The sequence below is a fragment of the Crocodylus siamensis genome, chromosome 7 (genome assembly GCF_052110815.1).
Source record: "Crocodylus siamensis isolate JL-2025a chromosome 7, ASM5211081v1, whole genome shotgun sequence".
Taxonomy (NCBI): Eukaryota; Metazoa; Chordata; order Crocodylia; family Crocodylidae; genus Crocodylus; species Crocodylus siamensis.
The window spans coordinates 27,599,687-27,623,093 of NC_143401.1; the positions used below are offsets into that span (position 1 = coordinate 27,599,687).

Below are 23,407 nucleotides of genomic sequence, written 5' to 3' on the forward strand. Positions count from 1 at the left end.
AGCACAGTTGCAGAGGAATGACAATTTTATGGCTCAGAGACTGGACTGAGATTTAAGAGATAAGGACTCACTTTTGCTGGTGTATGGATTCTCTAGGCAGACCCTGTGTAAGTTGCAGCTTCCCTGGCTTCTATCCCCAGTCTTTGTTCTGCAAATGTAGTCTCTAAGTAGTTTAGGATAGTGACCATCTCAGCTGAAGGAGGGCCCCATTTCCAACAGCCACTCAGGATCTCCAAAGATTAGCCTTTTCAGGTGATTCCCTTCCCCAACCAATGGTCTGACAATGACAACTTCAAGTGGGATCTTCCCTTTTATTAAGATAAAAAGAAAAAGACAAAAAAAAGAGAAACTCTACACTAAATCTTAATTTCCCATCCTAACTTATTTTTGGATACCATTCATTGTTCTGCTTTCCCAGCTCTGTGCAATCTTACCATGACACAGGTTCAAATAGTTATTTTTGGCAGTGTTCCACCTTCATTTGACCTGATGATGGGGTGCTTCTCAGTCCTACTTCTTCTGCTTAGCATCTTCCTCCCACTATAACTTGAATGCAAATGTCACACCATCCCCTATTGGGATCATACTGATATTGACTCGTGTATCTCGGAGAAGTTTCTCATTGAGGAAGTGGATGCTTCGGGTGGCTAGGTCATCCTTCCTTGGATTCAATACTTTCCCGTGCCACAAAACCTATTGAAAGAAGCAATTCCCAGGCTCAAAGATGATTGTATGTAAAACAAACACTATATCTGAATAGGTCAGGGCTTGGCAACTGGGGACCTGCAGGCTGAATCTGGTCTGACCCATGGCAGCTCATGTAATTAACAGCAGCTCACAGTAGCAGATAAGGTGTTCCCAAGTTCCAGTTGTCTGCCTTTTGCTATCAGGTCTTTTTGCAACATCTGTTGATTGCCAAAGGGTGCAGGGGTGTGGCCCATAGTGGCAAAGGATTACCAACCCCTGGACTAGGCTATTGATGCCACTGTTTCTGCCTTCTGAGAATGCTGAAAAACAATACTGCTGCATTGCAAGACTATATACTTGTTTGTGTGCAGTTGTGCATTTTCATAAAAATGCGGTTTTAAACAGTTTAAATCATAACTAAAGACTATGGACACTCAGTTAAATCCAATCCAAAGCCTATTCTGAACCCAGGCAGCTCATTGCACTAGTATAGTTAAGGCACATGTGTTATGTTATTGACTACTGACACTGGCATGATATGGTCAATGTTGTGTCAAGCACAAAAGATCTGGGAGTTCAATGCTCTTCTCTGCTGAGAGTATTCAGATCTACATTTCCTACCTCCAAAAGGGGTATCTTCTCAGACTTCTACTGTAAACTTTTTGCAATAGAGATCACCTTTTGTTTTAAGAACAATGGGATCCTGATCTATATGGCTAGGGCTTTTAAGTGCTACAATAAAATTCAAATTTAAAAATATTGTGCTTGCTTGTTGTATGTGCTTAAATGCTTTGACACCAGCCTTGTGTGTCCCAGTTTTTGCATATCGTAGGGATAACAATACCTATATAGTTTACTGTCTCTTTACGGTCTTAGTACAGAATGCTAAGAGTACACAGAATCTCAAAGATTTGCATATATTAAGCTTCCAACCAGTCCTTCAGAGTAAGAGAGGTATGTTTAGAAATTAGGCAGACATTTGAAAGTCTCCATCAGGTATTTCTACAACCACTTAAACTCTGATCATGCTGTGCCACAATGTTCAATAACAAAGCTAATTGATTAGCAGAGACCTAGGCAAAATCAATTCTACATATACACGGTTTATATTATGCATGATGCATTATAAGAAGATATGATTGTGTAAGGATATCCCTACTATTTGCCAAGGTATTGGTATTCTAAAAAAGAATGGGTATATTCATAACTAAGCCTGGAGTTTGTTTTTGGAGTTTGCTGCAATAACAGCAGATATTAGGCAGGGCAGAGTGGCACATAACTAATTGTTCATGTAATGAGTTAGTCTTTAAGGTACTGCCCTGCTCTGTCTTCTACCTGACTTCAAATTAATGCAGTTAACAAATACTCTCAGCAGATATTTGGGAACAATGTACTTAAACAAACAATTATAGTGTTTAGCCCCCTTTGTAGCTTAGCAATTGAAAAATAACCAGAACTCATGGATTAGATATTTCATTAACACCCTTAATTCTGATGAGATGCTCAGAGGCAGAAGCACTAACTTGCATTGTCACTGCCACCACCACTTTAGTACTTACATTATCAATGGCTATTATTCCTCCTTTCCTTACAAGACGCAAACATTTTTCATAGTACTCATTGTAACTTTCTTTATCAGCATCTATGAAAGCAAAGTCATAGGTCTCAGCTTCGCCATCAGCCAGCAGTTCATCTAGATAGGAAACAAGGTATGTTGTTATGCATTACTTTAATATTGCAGAAAGGGATGAGATAATCCAGTCATGTTGAAGGTTTCATTATTATTATTTAGTGTTCTGATAGCCTTATGGATATAGTCTGGACTTGTATGGCTACCTACTGGAAAACTTCTCTCTTGTTCAACCAATCAAAAATTCATGTTCTACAAGGTCTGTCTACTTCAGGGAAGTTTACTAGGTGGTTTTAAAACTGCCTAGAGGCATGGAGCCTGAATTTGGTTCAATAATAACAAGCCAGGCAGTTTTAAATTGGATTTATGCTCCATCTCTAACTCATTTTAGAACTTGATGTAGCTGGATTTCTTTTAAAGTTGATTAGGAAAATGTTTCCAGTATAGAAAGACCCTAGATGTTAAAGGATTTTTGTTTTTCGGGTAAACCAGCTGTTATGCAAAATGCCATCTCCTAGGTCACAAATAATTCTTAGCTGAAAAGCATTTGGGCAGCGTTGGTAAGGGCATTCCTGCTCAGGCATGATGGCAAATGACAGTGACATGTTTACCGTGTGGTCTCTTCTCAGGATTCTTTCCCTTCCTTTTTCCCTCCCTGGGCCAAAACAGGCAGAATTTGGATCCATTTAAGCCCTTTTAAATTGTTTTCTGACTGAAAGTTACAGCTCTGAATGGTGAGCTGCTAAGAGCTGGATCCATTAGTCAGTCTTCACACCCTCCCCAAGACCTTGCTATCTAAAGCTCTGCCTGTCAGTACCACATATTGTAGGAGGAACCCCAGCTTGGAGCCTTGCTTCCTATTCCAGCTGCTCTGTAGTGATCAGAGGCATCTCCAGAAGGAACTGAAGGACTGTTGACAGGTCTGAACAAGCCCTTCAAAGGACAGAATGAGGCCCAGGTATGGTTTATTCTTATAATAGAGGGGAAAGAGTAGCTAGTCCTAGATTTTTCTACTTAGGCAGGCAGGCCAACTGTCAAACTAAGAGGAAAGGGTACGATGAGCATTCCTCAGTGGCTGTGGTTGACTGCTGCTAGGCAGTGTTTTTCCCTAACAATATTTCTTCTACAAGGTAGACTGCATAATTAAGGCAGCAGGAGAGTGGGATAAGCCAGGGGAGAGGAAGCAGTGGGACTGGTTTTAGGAAATAAATAGCCAAACAGCAAAATGTCTTTCCTCAGCTACCCATTGGGTAGTCTGGTGTTATGGAAGACTGCACTGAATCATAGAAATGTAGAGGCTGGAAGGGACACAGAGGTACTATACAGCAAGACCCCCTCTACTGATGCAGGATTGGGAGTATGTAGAACCTGAGTTTGCCTTGCCTGTTCTTACAGCCTCCAATAAATGGCTTTTTAACCTCTCTTAGAAGGCCAGCTGCAACTGTTCACTAATCCCATAGTTAGAATGTTTTGCCTAAACTTTATTGCAAATCAGGCAGGCTTTTTCATCCCATGTTCTCTGTTTATGGAAAAGAATTGATCACACTTAAACCATCTTTTAAATTGCAGAAGGTAAATACCATGTCTCTCCTCAGTGTTTTTTCCCCCCTTCTGGACAGAGGCAAATCTATCTGCCTTTCCCATGCTCTTGGCTTTGCGTTTTCCTGAAAATGAATATTAAAATGTATTCCCCTAGATGAAGGACTTTCTGTCTTTGGAGATTATACTCTGGTTTCTTGGCTGCTTCTGCATCCTCCACTCCCTTAAGAAAACACTTCCTGCCTAAGACAAACAGATGTCCACTTGGAGTAAGAGAAGCTGGGCTTTGTCCAACTAATTTACTTAAGCAGCTTTCCTCATGGGAGAAGCAGCTGACAATACTACTTATTAGATTAAGCAAAGCAATGAACAAGGCAGTTAAGTTCTCAGTGTACCCATGGGCAGTGTAGGGACAGTTTTTCCACCCCTGATTTCTCCATAACAATACCTGGAAGAATTAGAATTGTTGAAGTCTTCAGGTCAATATTATGATTGATCTAAACCATGTTCTTCATTGCTAGGTAAGAAAGACTTCAGATAATAAACTCCTCCCACACCCTGGATCTCCACCCTTTACTTTTAATATGCATTTCTGTTCCTACCTACCAAGTGTTTCACTTGCTCGTTTAATCCGTAAGTCAATTTTATGCTCCACTCCCGCCTAGAATAAAAAAGGAAATAGATTTGATCAGGGCCGGCTTTACGGGTTGGCGACATGGGTGACTGCCAAGGGTGCTGTGGTCAGGGGAATGACACATGGACACACAGGTGTGAGCAGCTTGAGCTCACAGTAGCACTTTCCCCCTCCTGTTCTGCCCTGGACCAGCTGACCCCTGCCCCAGGCAGGAGGAGCTGTGCCCAGCCCAACCTGCCTCTACCTCCAGCCACTGCTCAAGAGGAACCAGACGGGGCATGTGCGGGTGGGATGGTGCCTGTGCAAACCTGTCGTATGCTGTGCCCGGCTTGTTCTGGTCAGGCCTGACAAAGAATGTTTTCCGTTTGAGGGCTCATCAAGCTCTACTCTAAATCCATAGGTGGTCCAGTAAAAGATAGACATACCATTTTGGGTGTCCTTATTGAGAGGCACACAGCAGATGACACTAACCTCTTTCCACAATGGCTTCCCAATATTGACATAATCTTCATTTATATCACAAGCAACAACTCTGCCATTATCTGGCAAAATGAGTGCCATGTTCAAAGTATTGTAACCTGTAAAAACACCTGTGCAAGACGACAGGGGAAAAAAAGTCAAAGAAGGCTTACCCTGCTAAGAAAACTCATTAACAGTAAGCAAGGATGCCTTTTGTTAAAGAATAAAAAATTAGAATAGTTGAAATCAGCAAATCATTAACAGAATCTGAAGGTTTTCTAATGCCCATTAACAAGAGTGGAATTGCGCAGCTATAAAAACTAAACAGCATGCAGCTGCATCTTGCTGTTAACCCTCCTCTAACTATATTTTTAGCATAGTTTCCCTAATGTTTTCCTAAACTCAGAAGGCAAAATTCTGTCCTAGCCTCTCCAAGGAATTTCGGGCAACCACCAATATTGCTTGGCTCTCAAGTACAGCTAAGTCCTAAGGTGACATACACAGGAGCATAAGGGGCAAACATAGTGAAGAGCTGCATGGTGGCCATGTAGGGGTTGAACCTAGAGGGGAAGTCAAGCGTAGAAGCTCAAAACAATCATGCATGGCATGAATTACCTTTCGGGCACCTCTCAATGTGGGATCAGGGAAAGGAAACAGGGCTTGGGGCACTAAATTGTCCTTGCCTGAATCAGACAGGTGGGCTGCAACTCTGACTCACTGTGCAATGGTTGTTTAACACTGTAGATTTACACGTCCAAAAGAGCATGAGGATGAAGATCCCTCTCTTCAAGATGCAGTGTGCTGTTGAACTCTTTCTCACCACAGTTCTTTTTTACTTGGGTTTCCTTCTCTTCAGATTATGTCCATTTGGGTTGTTCATCTCTAATTTCTAACCTTACTTAAGTTGATACTAACTCAAAGGTCAGCACTCTTCTCATTGTATCCAAGGGGATAATAGAGGCTAAGGACCAGCTTTTTCAGGTGCCTAAACTGTTATATCTCAGGCTTGACTTCCTGCAGAGCCATGCAAACACAGAATTGTAAAACATTAGGGTTGGAAAGGACCTCAGCAGGTCATCTAGTCCAACTTCCTACTCAAAGCAGGACCATCCCCAACTATCTCATCCCAGCCAAGGCTTTGAGTACACGGATCTTAAAAACCACTAAGAATGAAAATTCCACAACCTCTCTGGGTAGCAGTAGCTTGTTCTGGTGTTTTACTATCTTCCCAGAGAGAGCTTTTCCTAATATCCAACTTAAAAACTTCCCTTGCTGTAGCTTGAGCCCATTGCTCCTTGTTGTATCATCTTCCATCACTGAGAACACTCTAGCTCCATCGTCTTTGGAATCACCCTTCAGGTAGTTGAAGAATATTATTAAATCCCTTCTCAGTCTGTTTTTCTCCAAACTAAATAAGCCCTGTTGCCCCAGCCTCTCCTCAGAAGTTATGTGCTGCAGCCTACTAACCATTTTTGTTGCCTTCCACTGGACTCTCTCCAATTGTCCAGATCCTTTCTGGTGTGTGTGTGTGTGGGGTGTGTGTGTGTGTGGGGGGGGGGCATCCAAAACTGGCCACAGTACTCCAGATGTGGCCTTGCCAGTGCCAAATAGAGAGGAAGAATCACTTCCCTGGATCTGCTGGCAACTCTCCTACTAAAGCAGTCCAGTATGCTGTTAACCTTCTTGGCAATCAGGGTACACTGCTGGCTCATAATCAGCTTATTGTCCACTGTAACCCCCAGGTCCTTTTCTGCAGAGCTGCTGCCCAGCCAGTCAGACCCCAGCCTATACCAGTACATAGGACTGTTCTGTCTTAAGTGCAGGACTTTGCAATTGTCCTTGTTGAACCTTATGAGATTCCTTTTGGCCCAATCCTCCAAGTTCTGAGCAGCAGGTCAAGAAAAGCACCTAGTTGGCCTCTCCAACACTTGTACCAGAAAGCTGTCCCCAGCATTCTCCAAGAACTTCCCGGATTGCCTGTGCAGTGCTGTACTGCCCTCCCACCGGATGTAAGGGTGACTGATGTGCCGCATGAGAACCAGAGCTTGTGATCAGGGAACTCCCGCTAGATGAAACTTTCTTCAAACTGCTATCTCATCTTCTTGGTCTGGTGGTCTACAGAAGACACCCACCATAACATCACCCTTGTTGCTCTCCCCTTTGAACCTAACCCAGAAACTTTCAGTAGAATCTTATCTCCAGTTTTGTACGTGAGCACTGAGCAGTCATACAGCTTTTACATAAACAGCAACTCCTCTCCCTGTATTCCCCTGCCTGTCCTTCACAAACAGTTTATACCATCCATGGCAAATGCACAAAATCTGGCACAAAAAAGGGGTTAACTTGAAAACCCCCAAATTGGCGGCCACCTGGAACCTTCTGCTTGCCAACATCACAGAGACTGCTGGGGTGAAAGGCAGGATCCTGCCCTGTTAGACCTTCCCCTACTCCCATCACCTTTGGTGTTTGGTAGATCTAACTGCACCATGTTGGATTGTATAGCAAGGGCCAAAGCAAGGAGCTCAGTTATTTTATACAGCTCCAGAATGGGTGGCACTGGACATTACCCAAATAATATGCATTCTTACCAATTTCAATAACTTTCTTCGCTTTGATGAGTTTAGCCAAATTTGCCATAAGCTGAGCCTGGTCACAGGACACCATCATTCTGCCCCAGGGGTGATCCAAGGTGAGCTAGAAAAGGAAACAAAGTGCAACGTTGGAAAAAAAAACAGGAAAAGAAAAGTGACTTCTCATACAGACAGGCCCCAGGGACAAAGATGTCAGGGCTGTGTGCATGAGGGAAAGATGGTTTTGAATTCAACAGTAATTCTGGGAGGAAAAAGAAATTCTTTCAAGGAGTGGTGTAGGTAAACTAACAATCTGGGTAATAAACTATTGGATATGTTTTTCAGTAGCACAGGAGATTGTGGAGCTTTAAAGAATAGACAATAAGCTTGGGCAAATTTCTAAAAACAGTACCCTCATTCAACCAGAAGATACAGGCTTGATGCAGGAATTGCTGTGTGAAAGTTTATAGGAGGTAGAGGACATTCATGGCCTTTTCCAGCCATAAGATATTTTGTACTTAGACACCAGCATAGAAAACAAAGCTGAAATAGTAGTTTGGCCCAGTAGAAAGAGCTTTGGACTAAGCTTCAGAAGCTCTTGTCCCTTTTCTGAACTCTACCATTGTCCTGCCAGGTGAGCAGCCCAAGACGTTTTACCTCTGTGTTTCAGAGAGAGAGAGAGAGAGTGTGTGTGTATTTTAAATGTTAATAGGGACTTGCCTCTGGTACAGAGTAGTTTGAAGACTATGGAAGAGAAGATTTATAAAAGGGGTAGGTGGTATATTTTCATACAGGTGGGATGTAGCCATCAGTGTTGCAAAGGATGAGTAACACTACTCTACCTGCACAGTATACTCTTGTACTCATTGCACAGTTCACAGTCTGTTTTCAGGGCAGCTTCACACAGCTTCACTGGTGTAGGGGTGTGACCTAGGGAAGGAGCATGGTCACACACTACCTTATAGCCAGAGGTCAATGTCAGCAAAGGTAAGTAGAGGACAGCCTGGCAGGAACCACACAGACACCCACAGAGATCCAGCATGAGGTTAGGATAAGGAGGTGTAGAGGTGGTATAAAACTTCAGTATCAGCTGAAGATCTAGATTCAGGTCTTTATGATCTAGAGATAGACACAAACCATGGAATCTGGATCTGGGATATCAAACATTTGTACCTTTTGCACGTGTTTTGTATCTGGGGTTTTCCTTTGAGTTTATCTCTAATAAGAAGCAAGCCTCTGTGATGTCCTCCTTCAACTGTCATAATACATACTAGAGCTGGAACATGCAGACTCAGCCATTCAAGCCTATCTCCCTGCAAAAGAACAACTGTTCTCCCTAGGACATTTCCTAATGCTTTGTCTTAAGTGATATAATGCTTTTAGACCTCCTGGTGTTGAGGTTCCTGTCTTGGAATATCTCCCCTATCTATTTTATATCCTTAGTTTTTACCTTGTTTTTGTTGCTCTTATTAATGGTAAATTATTAATATAGTTATCTATATTAAAAGGACCAGCACTGTGTCCAATTCCACTGCAGAAGAGATCATTATGGAAGTTAAAGGATGTAAGCAAACTGCAGAAGAGAGGGCCCTGTCTTTGTTTCATTTAACAATGGCATGTGGACTAGTTCCTCAGCTGTTTTTAGCCTTGAAAGAGTAGCCTCATGCTTAAGTGGTGCATATGAATACCCCATGTTGGCCTTGTCTATACGCACTTTACTCTGCTGCCAGAACTTTTGGGGGGCAGAAAGCAGCTGCTACTACCAGCACATGTGCACGTTGACATTCTTCTAGTAGCTTTGAATGGTTCCACTCAGTAGCTGTGCAGCTAGAGCACAAAGTGCACCCTGGGAAAGCATCAGCTGCTAAAAGGACTACGACAGCCAGCTGAAGACATGTGGATGTCCACACATACCACATAGCAGCAGAAGTGAAGTGACTCAGCCACCAGAAAGACACCAGTTTCTAAAGTTGAGTCTTGAGTGTGAACATGTTCAAAGTTTTCCCAGCAGAACTGGACTTCCCTCTATACAAAACAGGGTCCTAATCAATTGTGTTAGAGTCACAGTCCTGCCAGTCACCAAGAGACAAGTGCGGGTATTTGGAGGCACTTAGGAAAAGTTCTTCTGTCGTGCTCATACATGCCTTCCCCAAAGGAGTTAGAACTGTAGAATACAGCCTGCATGTAGGCAGGCACCCTGTATGGTCCTTCAAAGATCATTGAGACAAGTTTTCTGTCTGGCCCTTGGTATATACAGTGCAGATAGTGGTTTCTATAGATCTAGGCACAAATGAGTAGATAGAGAATAGGAAATTCTTGTGGGATAGCACATCTTTATTGGGCATGGACAATACAGAAATGAATGTTCTTGGAACATTAACAGCAGCACCAGATGTCCAACCCTAAATGAGAGTACCTTAAAAAAATACTGACCAGTCGCAGCTTCTTTAGAAGTGGGTGTTCCCTTAAAGAATGGTCCAATATGTACTGCCAGAGCAGGCTGTCTTTTCCAATAACAGCCTTAGATGACTTGGACGCTCCAAAAAATATAGAAGGGTATTTCTTGCCTATAAAAACAAAAGATATTAATAGGCTTCTGTGCCTCAATAGAAGAAGCTTGCAAAGCTTCACTAAATCCAGAGTAAATACAAGACCAAGAAAAATGTCAAAGTAGCTAAAGGCTACATCAGTAACTGATGGAGGATACTGGGTATCATATTCTTACAGAATAAGTGGTTACACAGGAATTAGTGCTGAAAGACATGGAAATGAAACGAATGACTCTCCCCCTTTAGGAGGTCTTTCTAGAATGGGGTTGGCTACATTGCCTTGTTAGCTTGAACAATCTGCACTGCTACTGTACTCTGATATACTCACCCTGTAGATAAACACAGGGGTTTGAGCTCTAAGTCTGGTGGTGACTTTCATTAAAATAAAAACTCACCTAAAGCGGTACTGGACTCTGCTGTCACAAGAGGTTCCTTCCCTTAGTTCAGCAGATTTTCTAGCATAGTCAAGCTAGCCTTAACGGCTGGAGTTCAATATGTGTCTTTTGGTGTGCAGAGCCACTCTAGACATGACCCCCAATTCTTCTGCTGTTAGTCAAGGTGTAAAACAATCTGCAGAGAGCTGTGGAATTGGTATAGCAGTTCTACTTCTCAATATAATATTTTTACTGTTAAGCAGCCTTTTTAAATGCTTAGGAAGATACATGTATGTCTGCAGTTACCCAGCAAGGGGAGCACTAGGAAAGCATGCATCACCTTTAAGACCTTGGCCTTTTAATCTTGTTGGTAGGTGCACTTTTCAGCCTATTAAAGTACTGTGGCATAGCGGATTATACGGACAGACTTGGACCTTAATAGCATTAATATATTTCCTGCCAAAACTCAGTCATACCTGTTCCTTGCATTTACCTCTTAAGAGTGGTCCTCAGAGGTGATAATCTGTCTCACGATATACTCAAATTCCCTTCATATATATTTACTGATTTTAAGCACAACAAAAATATACCCAATGGTGTATAGGTTGCTTTGATGTAACTTTAAGAACAGACAGAACAAGAGCTTTAAAGTTAAGTGCCCAGATCCAGACTCTCCTGTGTCATCATGGGATGGCTGGTTCCTTGACTAGGAAAGTTTGTTAGGGAAATGGAAGTTTCACACTGTCAACTCTCAAAATTTAACTGAGGGTTTTGTAGTGAGAGGTTCTCTCTTTAAGCCCCAACTGACATAGTTAGAAAATTACATGAAAATTTCAGCGTTGTTGATTTTAAATATGTTTGAAAGAAATCGATTTTGTTGCCTTCATGGTGGTAGAAAAATGTTTTAGAAATGTGAACCCTAAGATCAGAATCCAGAACACAAGTGAACAGTGTTGTACATGTGTCCCACATTTTGTGGGCAGTGAATGAGGTCTCATGCTTTTTACAGACCACTCAAGACTGATGGTCTGGGCAGTGACTTCTGAATGCTGGGAGTTGGCAGTACTGTAGGAGGCACAATGCAGAACCTAGCCCAGTGAGCACAGGACTGCCATGGATTCACACAGTCCCTCATCCTACAGCCAGATCTGTTCGTGCAACCCTCTGCACCCAAGTGCACTCCCACAATAGGCCAAGGAGTCCACAGAAGCAGATTTCAGGGCAGGATTGGGCCTGAGTTCTGCTGTCCTGCCTGCAGAAACTGGCTGTTACCAAAATCAGGCAGGCAGTTACTTGCCCAGTTTGTACAATGCCATAAGGGGTGGAGGGAATTCCTACCTGATGCTGCAGGGACAATGCTGAAAAGCCTGCCAGTCCATTAGCCTTCTCTTAGGGATCCATTGTAGGAGACTCTGTTGCTGTGCAGATCAGGTGTCACCCACCATCCTCCCCAGCTCCTGGCACAGGAGAAGATGCCAGTCTCCTACAGGGTAATTCCCACCCTCCTCTCCCAGGGTTCTCCCAAGCTCTCACTCCATGAGGAAGTGCAGTCAGTAGATCCCTGCTTCCATCAGTGCCATCTTGAGTCCATGTGTTTGGGGCTGGGGCAGGCAGCTTCCTACCGATCAGAAAAGAAAGCGGCACTTACCTGCTAGGACTCCGGTAGCAAAAGCGACCCCCAGCATCGCAGTGCCTACGGCCACTTCTTTAGAGACACTAAACCAGGGCATTTTGCACAATGCAGAGAGAAGGGCTGCTCCTGGCTGCTGCAGCGTTCAGCACAGTGACACTACTTCCCTGAGCCCATTAGATTGCCTTATCTAGGGCATGTCACATGCTTCCACTCCAGGCGTGGGCGAGCATCTCCATCACGTGGGAACTGTGCTGATCAGTGGGGCAAGAGCAGCATCTAGAGGTGAAGGGGAAAAAAAATAAAATAAAAGGTCGGAGCAAGTTATTGTTTATGGATGAGCTTTCCCACCATCTGAAAGAGAAAGGCGTGAAACAGTAATAAGCACAGGTTACAAAAAAGGGCTTACAAAAGTAGCATTTAAATGGTCTCAGGGAATCTAAGGCAATCACGTGTACCAGCAGAGTCTAATGTCTGCAATGGCTGGAAAGTCTCCACCTAGGAGCTCTGAGTTGCTGGGAGGTGTAAAAAATAGTTTGCAGTGGGTCTGGAAAGGGCTGACAGAGTGATTTTTCTTGGAATAGGTGGTAGGACTTGTTTCTGCTGTGAGGATTAAATAACTTGACATCTGCAGGATGCCATGATGGAAGAGGGGGATATGTTTTCAAGGTCTGTAGGCCATGCCCAGTGCTAGCTGTGGTGCAATGGCTTGCTCTTTGTTAAGGGTCGTGCTTATAGCAGTGACCTGGGGCTTGACAAGTTATTGCCCCTCTTGCCCATTGTGTCTTGTCTGTTTTTACTGCAAACATGAAACAACAGGGCTGTCCCCTACTATGTTCCTGCACTCTAGTGGAACTACAATCTCATGTGGAAGCTGCAGGTGACAATATAATAAATAAGTGCCACTAATTATTAGTAGTGTTTCCTTTGAAGAGCTACAAGAACCATGAGAAAATAACTGCCCACATCCCATTTTACAGACAAGAAAACAGAGGCACAGAGAAAATGACTTTTCTAAGGACACGCAGTGAGTTAGATGTTGAGTCAGATGTGGAACAGGGATCGTCTGGTTCCCAGTCCTTTGCTCCCACCACTGTGTTCATGAAATTCTCCAGGGCCTTTATAAACATTCTCTCACCGTTTATAAAGTGAGTGGGTACTTCAAAAGCTTGGGGGAGGGGTAAGCTGTAGAAAGGGAAGATTACTTTCTTTTGAGAAACCCAGAGGAGAGAAGAGGCCAGGGTTATTATTAAGCAATAGTGTGGATCCATTCCTCAGCAACAGGTTTACATTGCAGAGGGTTTGCTTGTAGGAGAAGATTTCAGCAGAAGAAAGGAAAGAACAGGTATTGCTGAGATCTAGATCCACAGAGACATTTAAACATTGTTCTTCCATTGATTTTTTTTCCAGCTACATTGGTTATGAGGTACAGTCTTATGCTGTTATTTAACACCAGTACTGGCAGTTTCTTAGCTCTCATTGCAGTCAATAGGGCTGGAAAATCAGTAGGAGTTGGGTGCCTGAATACCCCTGTGGATCTGAGTCTGAGAGTCTGAGGGCCAAATTTATCCCTGCCTTGTGTGTGTATTAGGTGTATGTCTGCGGTGAAGGTTATTGATGTCACATTCTCAGGGTGGAGGGGTGTTCTGCCTGAAAACAAGGTGGGGTCCAGCAGGCAGTGTGTGGCTGGCTAAGGAGATAGTGAAATGCTCTTATCCCTGGCATCAGAGTCTTTACTAACTGACATCTGTCACATTTGGTTTATTTTCTCTCTTGTCCTCAGATCAGGCAAACAACCAAACACTTGTATGTGAGGTGTACGGTTTTGTTGTGTGTATACAGATTATGTGTATCCTTGTAACCTCTGCTGGAGGTGTGCTCCCTGGCTTTCCTTTGTGGAACTGAAAGCTGCCCTCCCATGGCCTATCTATCCCCTGAACGGGAGCAGCACTTGTAACACCCAGCCTGTGTCCCCTCTTACCCTGGGACACCATTCTCCACCAAGTGCAGCAAGCTTTGCTGTCACAGCAAGGAGCATGAGCCAATGTGAATCTCATCCTGCATTACGCATGACTCTTAAAGGAGAATTTTGTCATTGGAATGGGTTCCCTTTAAAAGGGAGCTGGTAGTATTTAAAACTCTGAATGCATGTCCATTTCAGTATGGAAGGCATGAGTAGGTCTCACAGGAAGCCACAGGGCCTGGTAGAGTCTAGGAACAAAATACTGTCACAGAACCCAAAAGAAGGGATGGATACATTGCTTTACTCAGTGGATCTGTGCCAGGGACTGAATCTAGAGGCCTTTACACATGCCAAGAGTTTCCTAATATGGAACTTGTAGCCTGAAAAATGAGGCAAGGATGAGAAAGAAGTCACTTAAAAGTCCAGTTTCTGGCACATCTTTAAGTCACATGCAAAAACAAAATAACTGAAATTAGTTCTTTAGGGCAGGATTTTTTTTTCAGCACAAAAAATGTAGGTTAGCGGTGTGATTGGGTTTTTAAATACAGTGCGTTGTTTTATACCTGCAAAAGCACTTCTTTGCCAGTATAACTTATTCTGTTCAGGGAATTGCTTAATTATATTGGCAAAAGCAAAAGCTCTGCCTTCATGTAGAGGTGTGGCTGATATGCTTGTAAATCTTAAACTTGAGTCCCCAGTGGCCTGCTCTGTTTCACCAGTGGCAAGAGCAGCACACAAAACCAGATCCTAAGTCTTGGCTGATAGAATATCTTTCAGTTCACTTCTGAAATATACTTGCTTTTTTGAAGGTTATGAAGAGTACAGTTTTTTATTTGGAACCTTGCCACTTCGTGTTCTTTTGCTTTGTAAATGGAGCATTTCTGTCTGTCTTGCAAATGGACAAGTTATTAGGAAATTGGGATAGGTCCCTTGTAAGTTTCAAAACTGCCTGAGACAATCCCAGGGCAACAAACTCTTTTGAAGACAATAAATCAGGTTTGTGGCTGCTTAGCTCCATCTAGTGGTTATTCATTGTAATTCCAGAGAGAGAGTTTACTGCCGGAAATACTTGAATTTTCAAGGAATGGTTTGCGAATTCCAGCTCATACTGTAAATTCCTGTGTTACAGTTGTGCTTTATGTTGGACTTGGGCTGCCACTCAGCAAGGTACTTAATCATATTCTAATAGTCAGTGGAACTATTAAACTTAATGGGACTGCTTTTGCTTAAAGTTAGGCGTGTGCTTAAGTACTCCGCAGATTTGAGGCCTGAATGCTCATGTTGGACAGTAGCTACTTAATTGAGGCAGGTAAAATCTGAAATCTGTCAGTATGTTGGTAAGTGATACTTCTTGTGGTTTAAGAAGCTAATTTACATCCATCTGAGTTGACAAGCAAACCGTTTTCTGTGGATTATCGATGTTTTGAGTATAGCTCAGAATCACCAAAGGGTTAAACTTCTCCAAGATGAATAGAAGGGAGTCAGCTACTCTTTTCAGATGCATCATAATTTCCATTTTACATAGATAGAGCATAGTTATGCTAACTGAACAGGAAACTTTGGCTGTCTGGTGAATTAGCTGAGACACAGGCATGCAATATGCCTGCGGTTATTTGACCACTCAAACATTTTGGTGGAAATCAAGAGGGATGGTAGCAAAGGAAATATTCAGCTGAACTAAAACAAACTGTTCTGTTCAGAGATAAACTCTACTTTGAACTAGGCATGGATAATCTGACCTCATATATGCACCCTGTAACGTTGGTAGGGTATGTTTGTAAGCAAGGTCAAGACTGTTTCCTATGGCTAGGTACAGACAGTCAAAAAGCCTGAGGCTGAATCAATTCAGTCTTTGCCAGTCAGTCTAAACTGCGCAGATTAAATTGAAACAGAAGTCAACAGACACCTTTCGATTCAGGAAATACAGCCACGTGCCTGCAGTGGTTCTGTGCTAGAGCACAGCTCTCTGGCTGTGTGTTCACTTCCTCTTCCTGCTGCCCATGAGGTCTCTGGGATTTGCAATCCAGAATTACAACAGGGTTGTACATCACTTCTTCCTGCTTCCCGGTACCTAGGGAATTGTAGTCCACAGTTGCAGCAAGCAGGAACTTTGAGCAGGGGAAGGGTTTGTTTAAACCTTGTCTTTGGCCCCAAGCAGGGTTTGCCTGGGAGGGGCAATTGTCCATCTCCCACTCTTCTCCCCAGCTAGGCCGCATCCCCAGCCAGGCTTGTTTCCCCCACCCTCACTTTGTCAGCTAGGCCTCATTGCTCCAGGTAGGGAGCAGAGGGTCAGGGCCAGCCCTGCTCTCTGAAGCAGACAGCCCAGCCCAGCCCAGCCCAACCCAGGGGTGGAAAGCATGCTGGGGTATTGTGATTTATCTTGAATCAGGACGGGGTCTGGGACAGAAGTTTCATAAACAGGTTTGACTCAAATCAGTTGAGTCTAATAACTACATTCAGTCAGGTTTCTCTTAAACCAGTTTCAGCCATTTTGAAACTGGTTTATGTGCACTGAACTTATGTTCTGTTACAGGTTTAAACCAGTTTCTTATCATTCAAACCAGTTTATGTATAACTTCTGTCCCTAGCCCATATGTTCTGTTCAGGGAACATAAAGGGTTTTCATACATGTAACTGCTCTATGAGAGGGAACCTGTTCCTGGGTTTTGTTCTCAAAATGTGAGGAGACTTTGAGCCCTTTCCCAGATTGGAAACCTTGAAAAGTCTACCTTTCTGAAGTCTGAGGGAGCAAAGGAGGGCTAGATAGGACCCCAGTCATGTGAAGACTGCAGTAGAACTGCAGGAAGTTTGGAAGTTAGCTATGTGTAAAAGGCAGGGACGATGCGTGGGGGTGCATGTGGGTGCACGTGTAACCCCTGAGCGTGATGGCGCACCCCCTACAAAAAGCTTGCCCTCCCACCGCCAACACTGAGAGAAAAAAGGAGAGAGTACCAGACACACACAGAACAGACACACATACACACACAGGCCCAGAACCAGACACATGTTCATGTGTGCAGACAGAAACACACAACCAGATGCATACACACATGCACACATACACAACCACAGATGCACACAGAGCCACATGCATATGCGTGCACACATACATCCAGACACATGCATGCACACACACACACTGCAAACACAGACACACGCAGAACCAGAAACGTGCACATGCAGCCAGACTGCTGGGCTTCAGGACAAAGACTGACCCAATGATGCCCTGGGCTTGCTGCAGCCCTTGTGCTTCCCCAGGGAGCTGGCCCCCAGGTTGCAGTGCAGCCCGCCAAGGACCTAGCTTGGAGCCCACCCATCAGCCAGCTGCAGGGGTAGCACTAGGGGAAGGCTATGGGGGGGCTAAGGTGAATTTTGGGGTGACTACAGCCCCCCCCATAATACTGCCCCTGTACCGGGCTCCAGAGCCCCAGCTGGGCTTTGTGCCAGTGGCGGCTGCACGCACTCTGAGCAGACCGTGGAGAGGGTCCTGAGGCAACACAACCGGCTGGCACAAAGCCTGGCTGAGGCTCTGGAGCCCAGTACAGGGACAGTGCTAGGAAGAGTCTGGGGAGGCTATAACCACCCCAAATTCACCTTACCCTACCTCTTCCTCCCCACCCCCCCTTTAGCCACCCCTCCAGTGCTGCTGCCCACCCTGCGCAACTGAGCTAGCCCCATTCCTGCTCCCATTGCACAGCCCCTGCACTGGGAAGAAGCTGGTGCTGCCCGTGCAGCTGGCCCAGGCTCTGGGTAGCTGCTGTCAGCCATGGAGCCTTGGGCTGCTTGCAGCCTCCTAGCTGCCTGCTGCGAGCAGCCTAGGTGCTGGCTGTTAGCTGCTGCCAAGAATCCGAGCCAGCAGTGGCGTGCCGAGCAAAATGACCTTGTGTGGCATACGTGCTGGGTGTTGCTGATCCTTGTTCTATTAGCTGCAGCAGTTAGGACAACTGTGAAGCTCATGGTTTATTGAGCAGTCACGACCCCACCTTACTGTATGGAGCTGAGATGTGGACAACGTACAGGAGACACCTCAAGTCACAAGAGAAGTACCATCAGTGCTACCTGTGGAAGATCCTTTGAATCCAGTGGGAAGACAGATGCACCAACATTAATATCCTCTTGCAAGCAAACACCATGAGTATCAACTAAGGATCATCCAACATCAACTTTATTGGGCCAACCATGTCATCCAGATGTCTGATTCCAGACTCCCGAAGGAAGTTTTATTCTCCCAGCTCAGTCAAGGTTTGCTGTTGAGAGGAGGGCAGAGAAAACACTTCAAGATGTTTTCCAGGCCAACATGAAAAAATGCAACATCAATGTCAATTTGTGGGAGGCTATCTCCCAGGACCGCCCCAAATGGAGGAAGATTCTGCTGTGAGGATCTCAGTACTTTGAAACCCTACGATGACAACAGCAGGTGGAAAAATGAGAGCAGCAGAAACAGTGTGTCACGGACCAAATCAAGAATCTGGAACCACCCACCCCACATGGAAACGTGCCCGAGCTACAACAAAATCTGTTGATCCCAGATAGGCCTTATCAGCCACCTTTGGACCCACAGATAAGACAGTCATGGAAGACAGTCATCCTTAAGGATTGCTGATTAACATGGTGATAATATATTGACACTTAAATAATGGTTTCAGAAACAGATGTAAATAATAGATATACATGAAACTGGTGATGATTTCTATATGAAATAACCCTACAGTTCACAGGTGTGGAAATGTGGTAGTTATTATTGGTGATATTTTATATTATCATGTAACCCTTCTGCTGGGCACTGGTCACCAACACAAGGGCAGAGTTCACATTGTGGGGTACCTTGTAAATTTATACCCATGGCTTGAGCCCCCACCCAGAAAACTGGGAACACTAAATTAGTTACTAGTGTGTCCTGCATAAACAAAAAACCCATCCTTGCAAGTAGTGTAACTGAAAAAACAGATTTAATGCAGAAAACAGGAAAAAACACCAAATGGAATATGAAACACTACTAACTACACAACATAGTGTGCAGGTTGTGCTGTGCCTGGGGAAGCTGCTTGAGAGTACTGGTCCTTGGGCTCTGCAAGGGGCCCCTTTATGCTCTCAAAGGCATAGTGGCGTGGCAATCTTTGTTCCCACAGAGAGACTGTATATATGTGTAGGGAATGACTGCAGATCCAGACAGCATGCATGCACCCAACACTTCTGGGCTGGATTATATACTCTGCTGAAATGAAAACTGCAGGAAAACTCCAAAAGAACCAGGTTGATTAATGGTTACAGCCAGTTCCAAACTGGCAGGATTAGAAACATGCAGGTTCCAACCCTGTTTAAATTGCCAGGCCTAAATTCTGGCCAGCATACCCAAGGAACCGTTACTCCTTCCCCCGGTATTAATCCCTTAAAACCCCAAAAAAGAAAAAGGGAAGAAAAGGAGGAGAAAGGAGTTCCCAGACAGTGGGACAGTTCTCCCTCTCTCTTCCTTCTACCTGAGCTTCCCTTTTTGCTATCTGCTTTGCTTCTCCCTTGGAGGAGACTTCACTCTTCTGCAGCTGCTAGCAGCTTCTCTCCCCACAAGCCAGTCTAGCTCCCATTATATCCCTTGCATAACATCCCCCTGTACTTGTCCAGCCAGGGAGTACCACATGCCAGTTCCTCTCCCAACCAGCTGGTCTGAAGAATCCTCTGCTTCCTCTAGCCATGGGGCCAGAGGGTTTTACGTATTTTCCCCACATACAGACCCCAGTTTTCCATGTACTAAGCACATGGCCAAAACACAGGGGCATCTTGCCCACATAGGAAAAAAAAGAACATACACAAAAAACCCCACAGTATAGATTGTGTGGGTGGGTGGGGGGAGGTGTTATAGTCATAATGGCCAGGAGCCCTAGTCTTAAAGCAGGACCTGATTGTATAAAAATACACAAAACTGTATGGAACTAAAATATTATCTCTGCTACAAAGATCTAATGATCTAAGTATTAGACAAGAGCCAACTGATGAAGAGATGGACAAAGAAGTGAAAGGAAACAATGAGTCAACATTAGTTGGCATATCAGAGTGGCCTGACTACCGTCAAGTTTTTCATAGGCATCATGGCAAAGGAGTTTTGTGATGAGTGTGGAGAAGGATACTTAGATAGCCTTGGGGATATTTACAAGGAGGTTCCCAAAAACGTAAGAGGCAACATGGGAGAAAGGATAACAAGAAACACAAAGCAGGGTGAGAGATGACACCTAGGTTATGGGTCTAAGTGAAAGGCAGGATGGAGGTGTTTTCCACAGGAAAAAGTGAAGGGGTCTAGTTAAGCCATGCTAAACTTCAGCTGATGACTGCATGCCTACAAAGAGATGTCAGAGAGAGAGGCAGAGATTTTTAGAATGGCTAGGAAGGCACAGACCTGGCGTAGATAGATTTGAGCTGTCAACTAAGAAATGGTCTTTGAACGTATGTTAGCAGATGAGGTTACTCAGATAAGGTGCAGAGAAAGAAGAGAAGAGGACCAAGAAAATCATGAGTTCACAAAGTAGGCTATAGCATATTATGCCATTTTGAACATATTAGTCTTTAAGGTGTTACTAGTGTGGCCATCGTAGAGGACAGTCTGGTTGTCCTCAGTCTTCTATTGATACAAAACCAGATGCCTTTATGTCCTCTATTTTTCTCTTGAAGAGGACAGAGTAGCAGAAAACTGGAATGTCCTTTATGATGGCTACCCTACGTACCACCCTTCCCTGCCTTCTTCATATCATTTAAGGCAGGGATATAACGTGTATCAGAATGGTTAAAGTTTTGGGTGTCTTTTTTAAGTTTTCTGTTCTATGTTGTACTTACCACGATGGGTTTCATAAGCAAGCATGAACGGTTAAAACTAAAACACTGTTTTTATTGCTTGTTTTACGTGAGTTCGTCTCTATGTTATACGTTTTGTCAGTATAGTATGTCTCTCTTCTTGCATATATCTGTGCATGGAAAATACACTTTACACACTCCTTTGGAAACTTTACCTAAATAAGCAGGGTGCATTAAGACAGTACATGAAATCTGTATTTTCACTTTTTTCTTTCCCTTTAAAAAAGAAAGCATATATCTTCACTCCAACTTGTCTTGCCATGGTATGCAGCTACTTCATCTGCATTATTGCTGCTGGTATGAAATACATTTACCAGTTCTTCTGTTTCAGTGGTGGGTGGTATGAACATTTCATTTTTTTATTTTATGCTGGTATGAAATACATTTACCAGCCACCTGCTGGTGTCCACATATTATCACCTTCACCTTAAAAATACTTGTTCTATGGTTTGTGATGTAAGTTTTTAACAAGTGGCTGCTTATTTCTGGGTGCAGGTCTTTTCATCTGAAAATTTAAGCACAGGAAGATTATTATAATCTTTGTTATAGAAAAGATTTACATAGAATTGTTGACAAAGTTTCCACATGACAGTTGAATTCACTAATTAGATGAAGGCCAGTATTTTCCCCAAATACTCATCACTGCTCATAGAGCCATCTGGAGTTTTATCAGACAAACTAAGTAACATAGCTTCCTTTTAATATGATTTATTGCCCATCCAAAATGTAATCACTAAAATGGAACTTGGATATGAACAATGACTCAGACTAAGGTGGTTGTTACTTCCATGCTGTCCAGCCACTTCTGTTGTATTCCCTCTTCGATGGGAGCTTTTAAAGTATGTTTTCCGATAACAGCTTGTAAAGGCAGTTGTACCTTCACATCTATTTCAAGGCTAAGGTATCAACATTTCAAATGCTGCTGCTGAGAAAGCAGGTGATTCATGAACCCATAAGCCATTAAACTTGCAAACAGTGAATGCCTCAGAAATGGTTTTCAGGTGGAAGTATTTTGACATATTAGTAAATATTTTCAGGTCTTCTTGGCTTACCGGCCAACATTTTGAATATATATGACTACTGCTTGCCATTTCATTACAAGACTTAGTTCAGCTTTGGATGCGCGAGCACAGTGAGAAGCGAGAGCTGCTGCCACCTGCATGATTTCCAATACAAAATAAGCTAATGTAGGGTATTTTCATCTATGTCAAATACTGGGAGCTGAAAAGCTCAAATTGAGCTTGACTGGGGAGACCAGGTAGACAGTTAATTCAGTGGCTCACCTTGACAAGTCCAATGATAAATGCAGGTCCTCTGACAGCAGGGGCTTGTGGCTGAAGGATGTGGTTCGAAAGGATTTTTAATTTCTTGGAGTGGCTGACAGAGATTGTCATGAGTGATCACCATCCAGGCAAGGGCCTGTGCTAGGGCAGTGAAGCAATTGCAGATCTGATTATTCTACTGTTGCTTAGCACAGAGCGGCAAGTGCAGCTCTGGCAATGCCCAACTCAGGTCTTGCAGAAGCAGATGAAAACATTTTAGAGCCTGATTTAGAAGCTTTTCCCACAGGGGTGGGAAATTATTTGGGCTGTAGTGCAACTTAAGGAGTTTTGGTGAGCTGTTGAGGGCTGGTGGAGGAGAGACAATTTGCAGTGGGCATGTGGGCAAGTGGGCTGGCTCCTTAGCGCACTGCATCGCACCTGTCCCATGTAGGCCCAGCTGCCAACACCCATGATGCCAGGACTGTGCAGCTGCAGAGCCAACAGGAAATTGAGAGAGGGGAATGGTTGCAGAGGTGTGGGGGGCAAAGGAGTCTGCACTCTGCACTGCCTGGCTCAGCCCTGGCTGTGCCAGAGTGGTGCAGGGCTCAGCCCTCCCTCCTCAGGCTCCTGGCAGTGGCCACTGGCCAGTGGGCTGGATAGGATCAATTGGTGGGCTGTATTTTGCCGACAGATGTTCTAGATGTTCTAGCTGAATCTTTAGAAAGTCTCTGGCGTAAGCAAGCATGAAAAACCCAGCCCCCTGCATCTTGTATGTAAGCAGCCAGTAAACCAAACATGTGAACAATAATAACTCATTGCCACTGATCTCTATACCTATGCTATTTCCTCTTGCCTCTGTTCCAGTGCTCAGAAAAATACAAGCGTTTTGCACAAAGCCTTAAAGTCCAGTAGGGTGTAACTCTTTTCACCAAGAAAGGGAGTAGATTCCAAAAGTGATGCCAATCACTGAAGATGCCCTCTTGTGCGGGAGTTTCCAGATGGAGAATCTCCATTGATGGCAAGTGCAGCTGTGTGGCAACAGGACAGGAGTGTGAGAGGAAGGTTTTTAATTCTCTAGACCAATTAGACGTTGAAAAATGTGTAGCCTTTAAGCCTGTAAGCATCTGTTTTAAAAATGTAAGTGTCAGGAAAGGTCACAACTTTGGTGTTCATCACAAGAATTTCTGCTGCAAGCTAGGAGCTTATCAGTTGGAAATGATAGAGAAGACAGACTTGAGTATATGATTTGATCACACAATTCCTATGAGCA

At 43.9% G+C, this 23,407-nt stretch overlaps 1 protein-coding gene across 1 annotated transcript; it reads right to left on the reverse strand.

The window, feature by feature from the left end:
• Nucleotides 1-286: 286 nt before the first annotated feature.
• COMTD1 (catechol-O-methyltransferase domain containing 1) lies at nucleotides 287-12,261 on the reverse strand. Its single transcript, XM_090057765.1, has 7 exons — nucleotides 12,091-12,261; nucleotides 9,953-10,086; nucleotides 7,538-7,643; nucleotides 4,962-5,080; nucleotides 4,463-4,517; nucleotides 2,247-2,380; nucleotides 287-693 (listed from the first exon to the last, which is right to left on the reverse strand). The coding sequence occupies exons 1-7, from the start codon at nucleotides 12,170-12,172 to the stop codon at nucleotides 541-543; spliced, it is 783 nt and encodes a 260-aa protein (XP_089913891.1). The 5' UTR covers nucleotides 12,173-12,261; the 3' UTR covers nucleotides 287-540.
• Between the last annotated feature and the right edge of the window lie 11,146 nt (nucleotides 12,262-23,407).

Bases quoted from the DNA above. Each gene is read 5' to 3' on its own strand.
- COMTD1 (XM_090057765.1), bottom strand. From the start codon at position 12,172: ATGCCCTGGTTTAGTGTCTCTAAAGAAGTGGCCGTAGGCACTGCGATG. The intron at 10,087-12,090 runs GTAAGTGCCGCT...TTGTTTTTATAG, and splicing joins TGCTACCGGAGTCCTAGCAG to GCAAGAAATACCCTTCTATA. The intron at 4,518-4,961 runs GTTAGTGTCATC...TTTTTATTCTAG, and splicing joins GGAAGCCATTGTGGAAAGAG to GCGGGAGTGGAGCATAAAAT.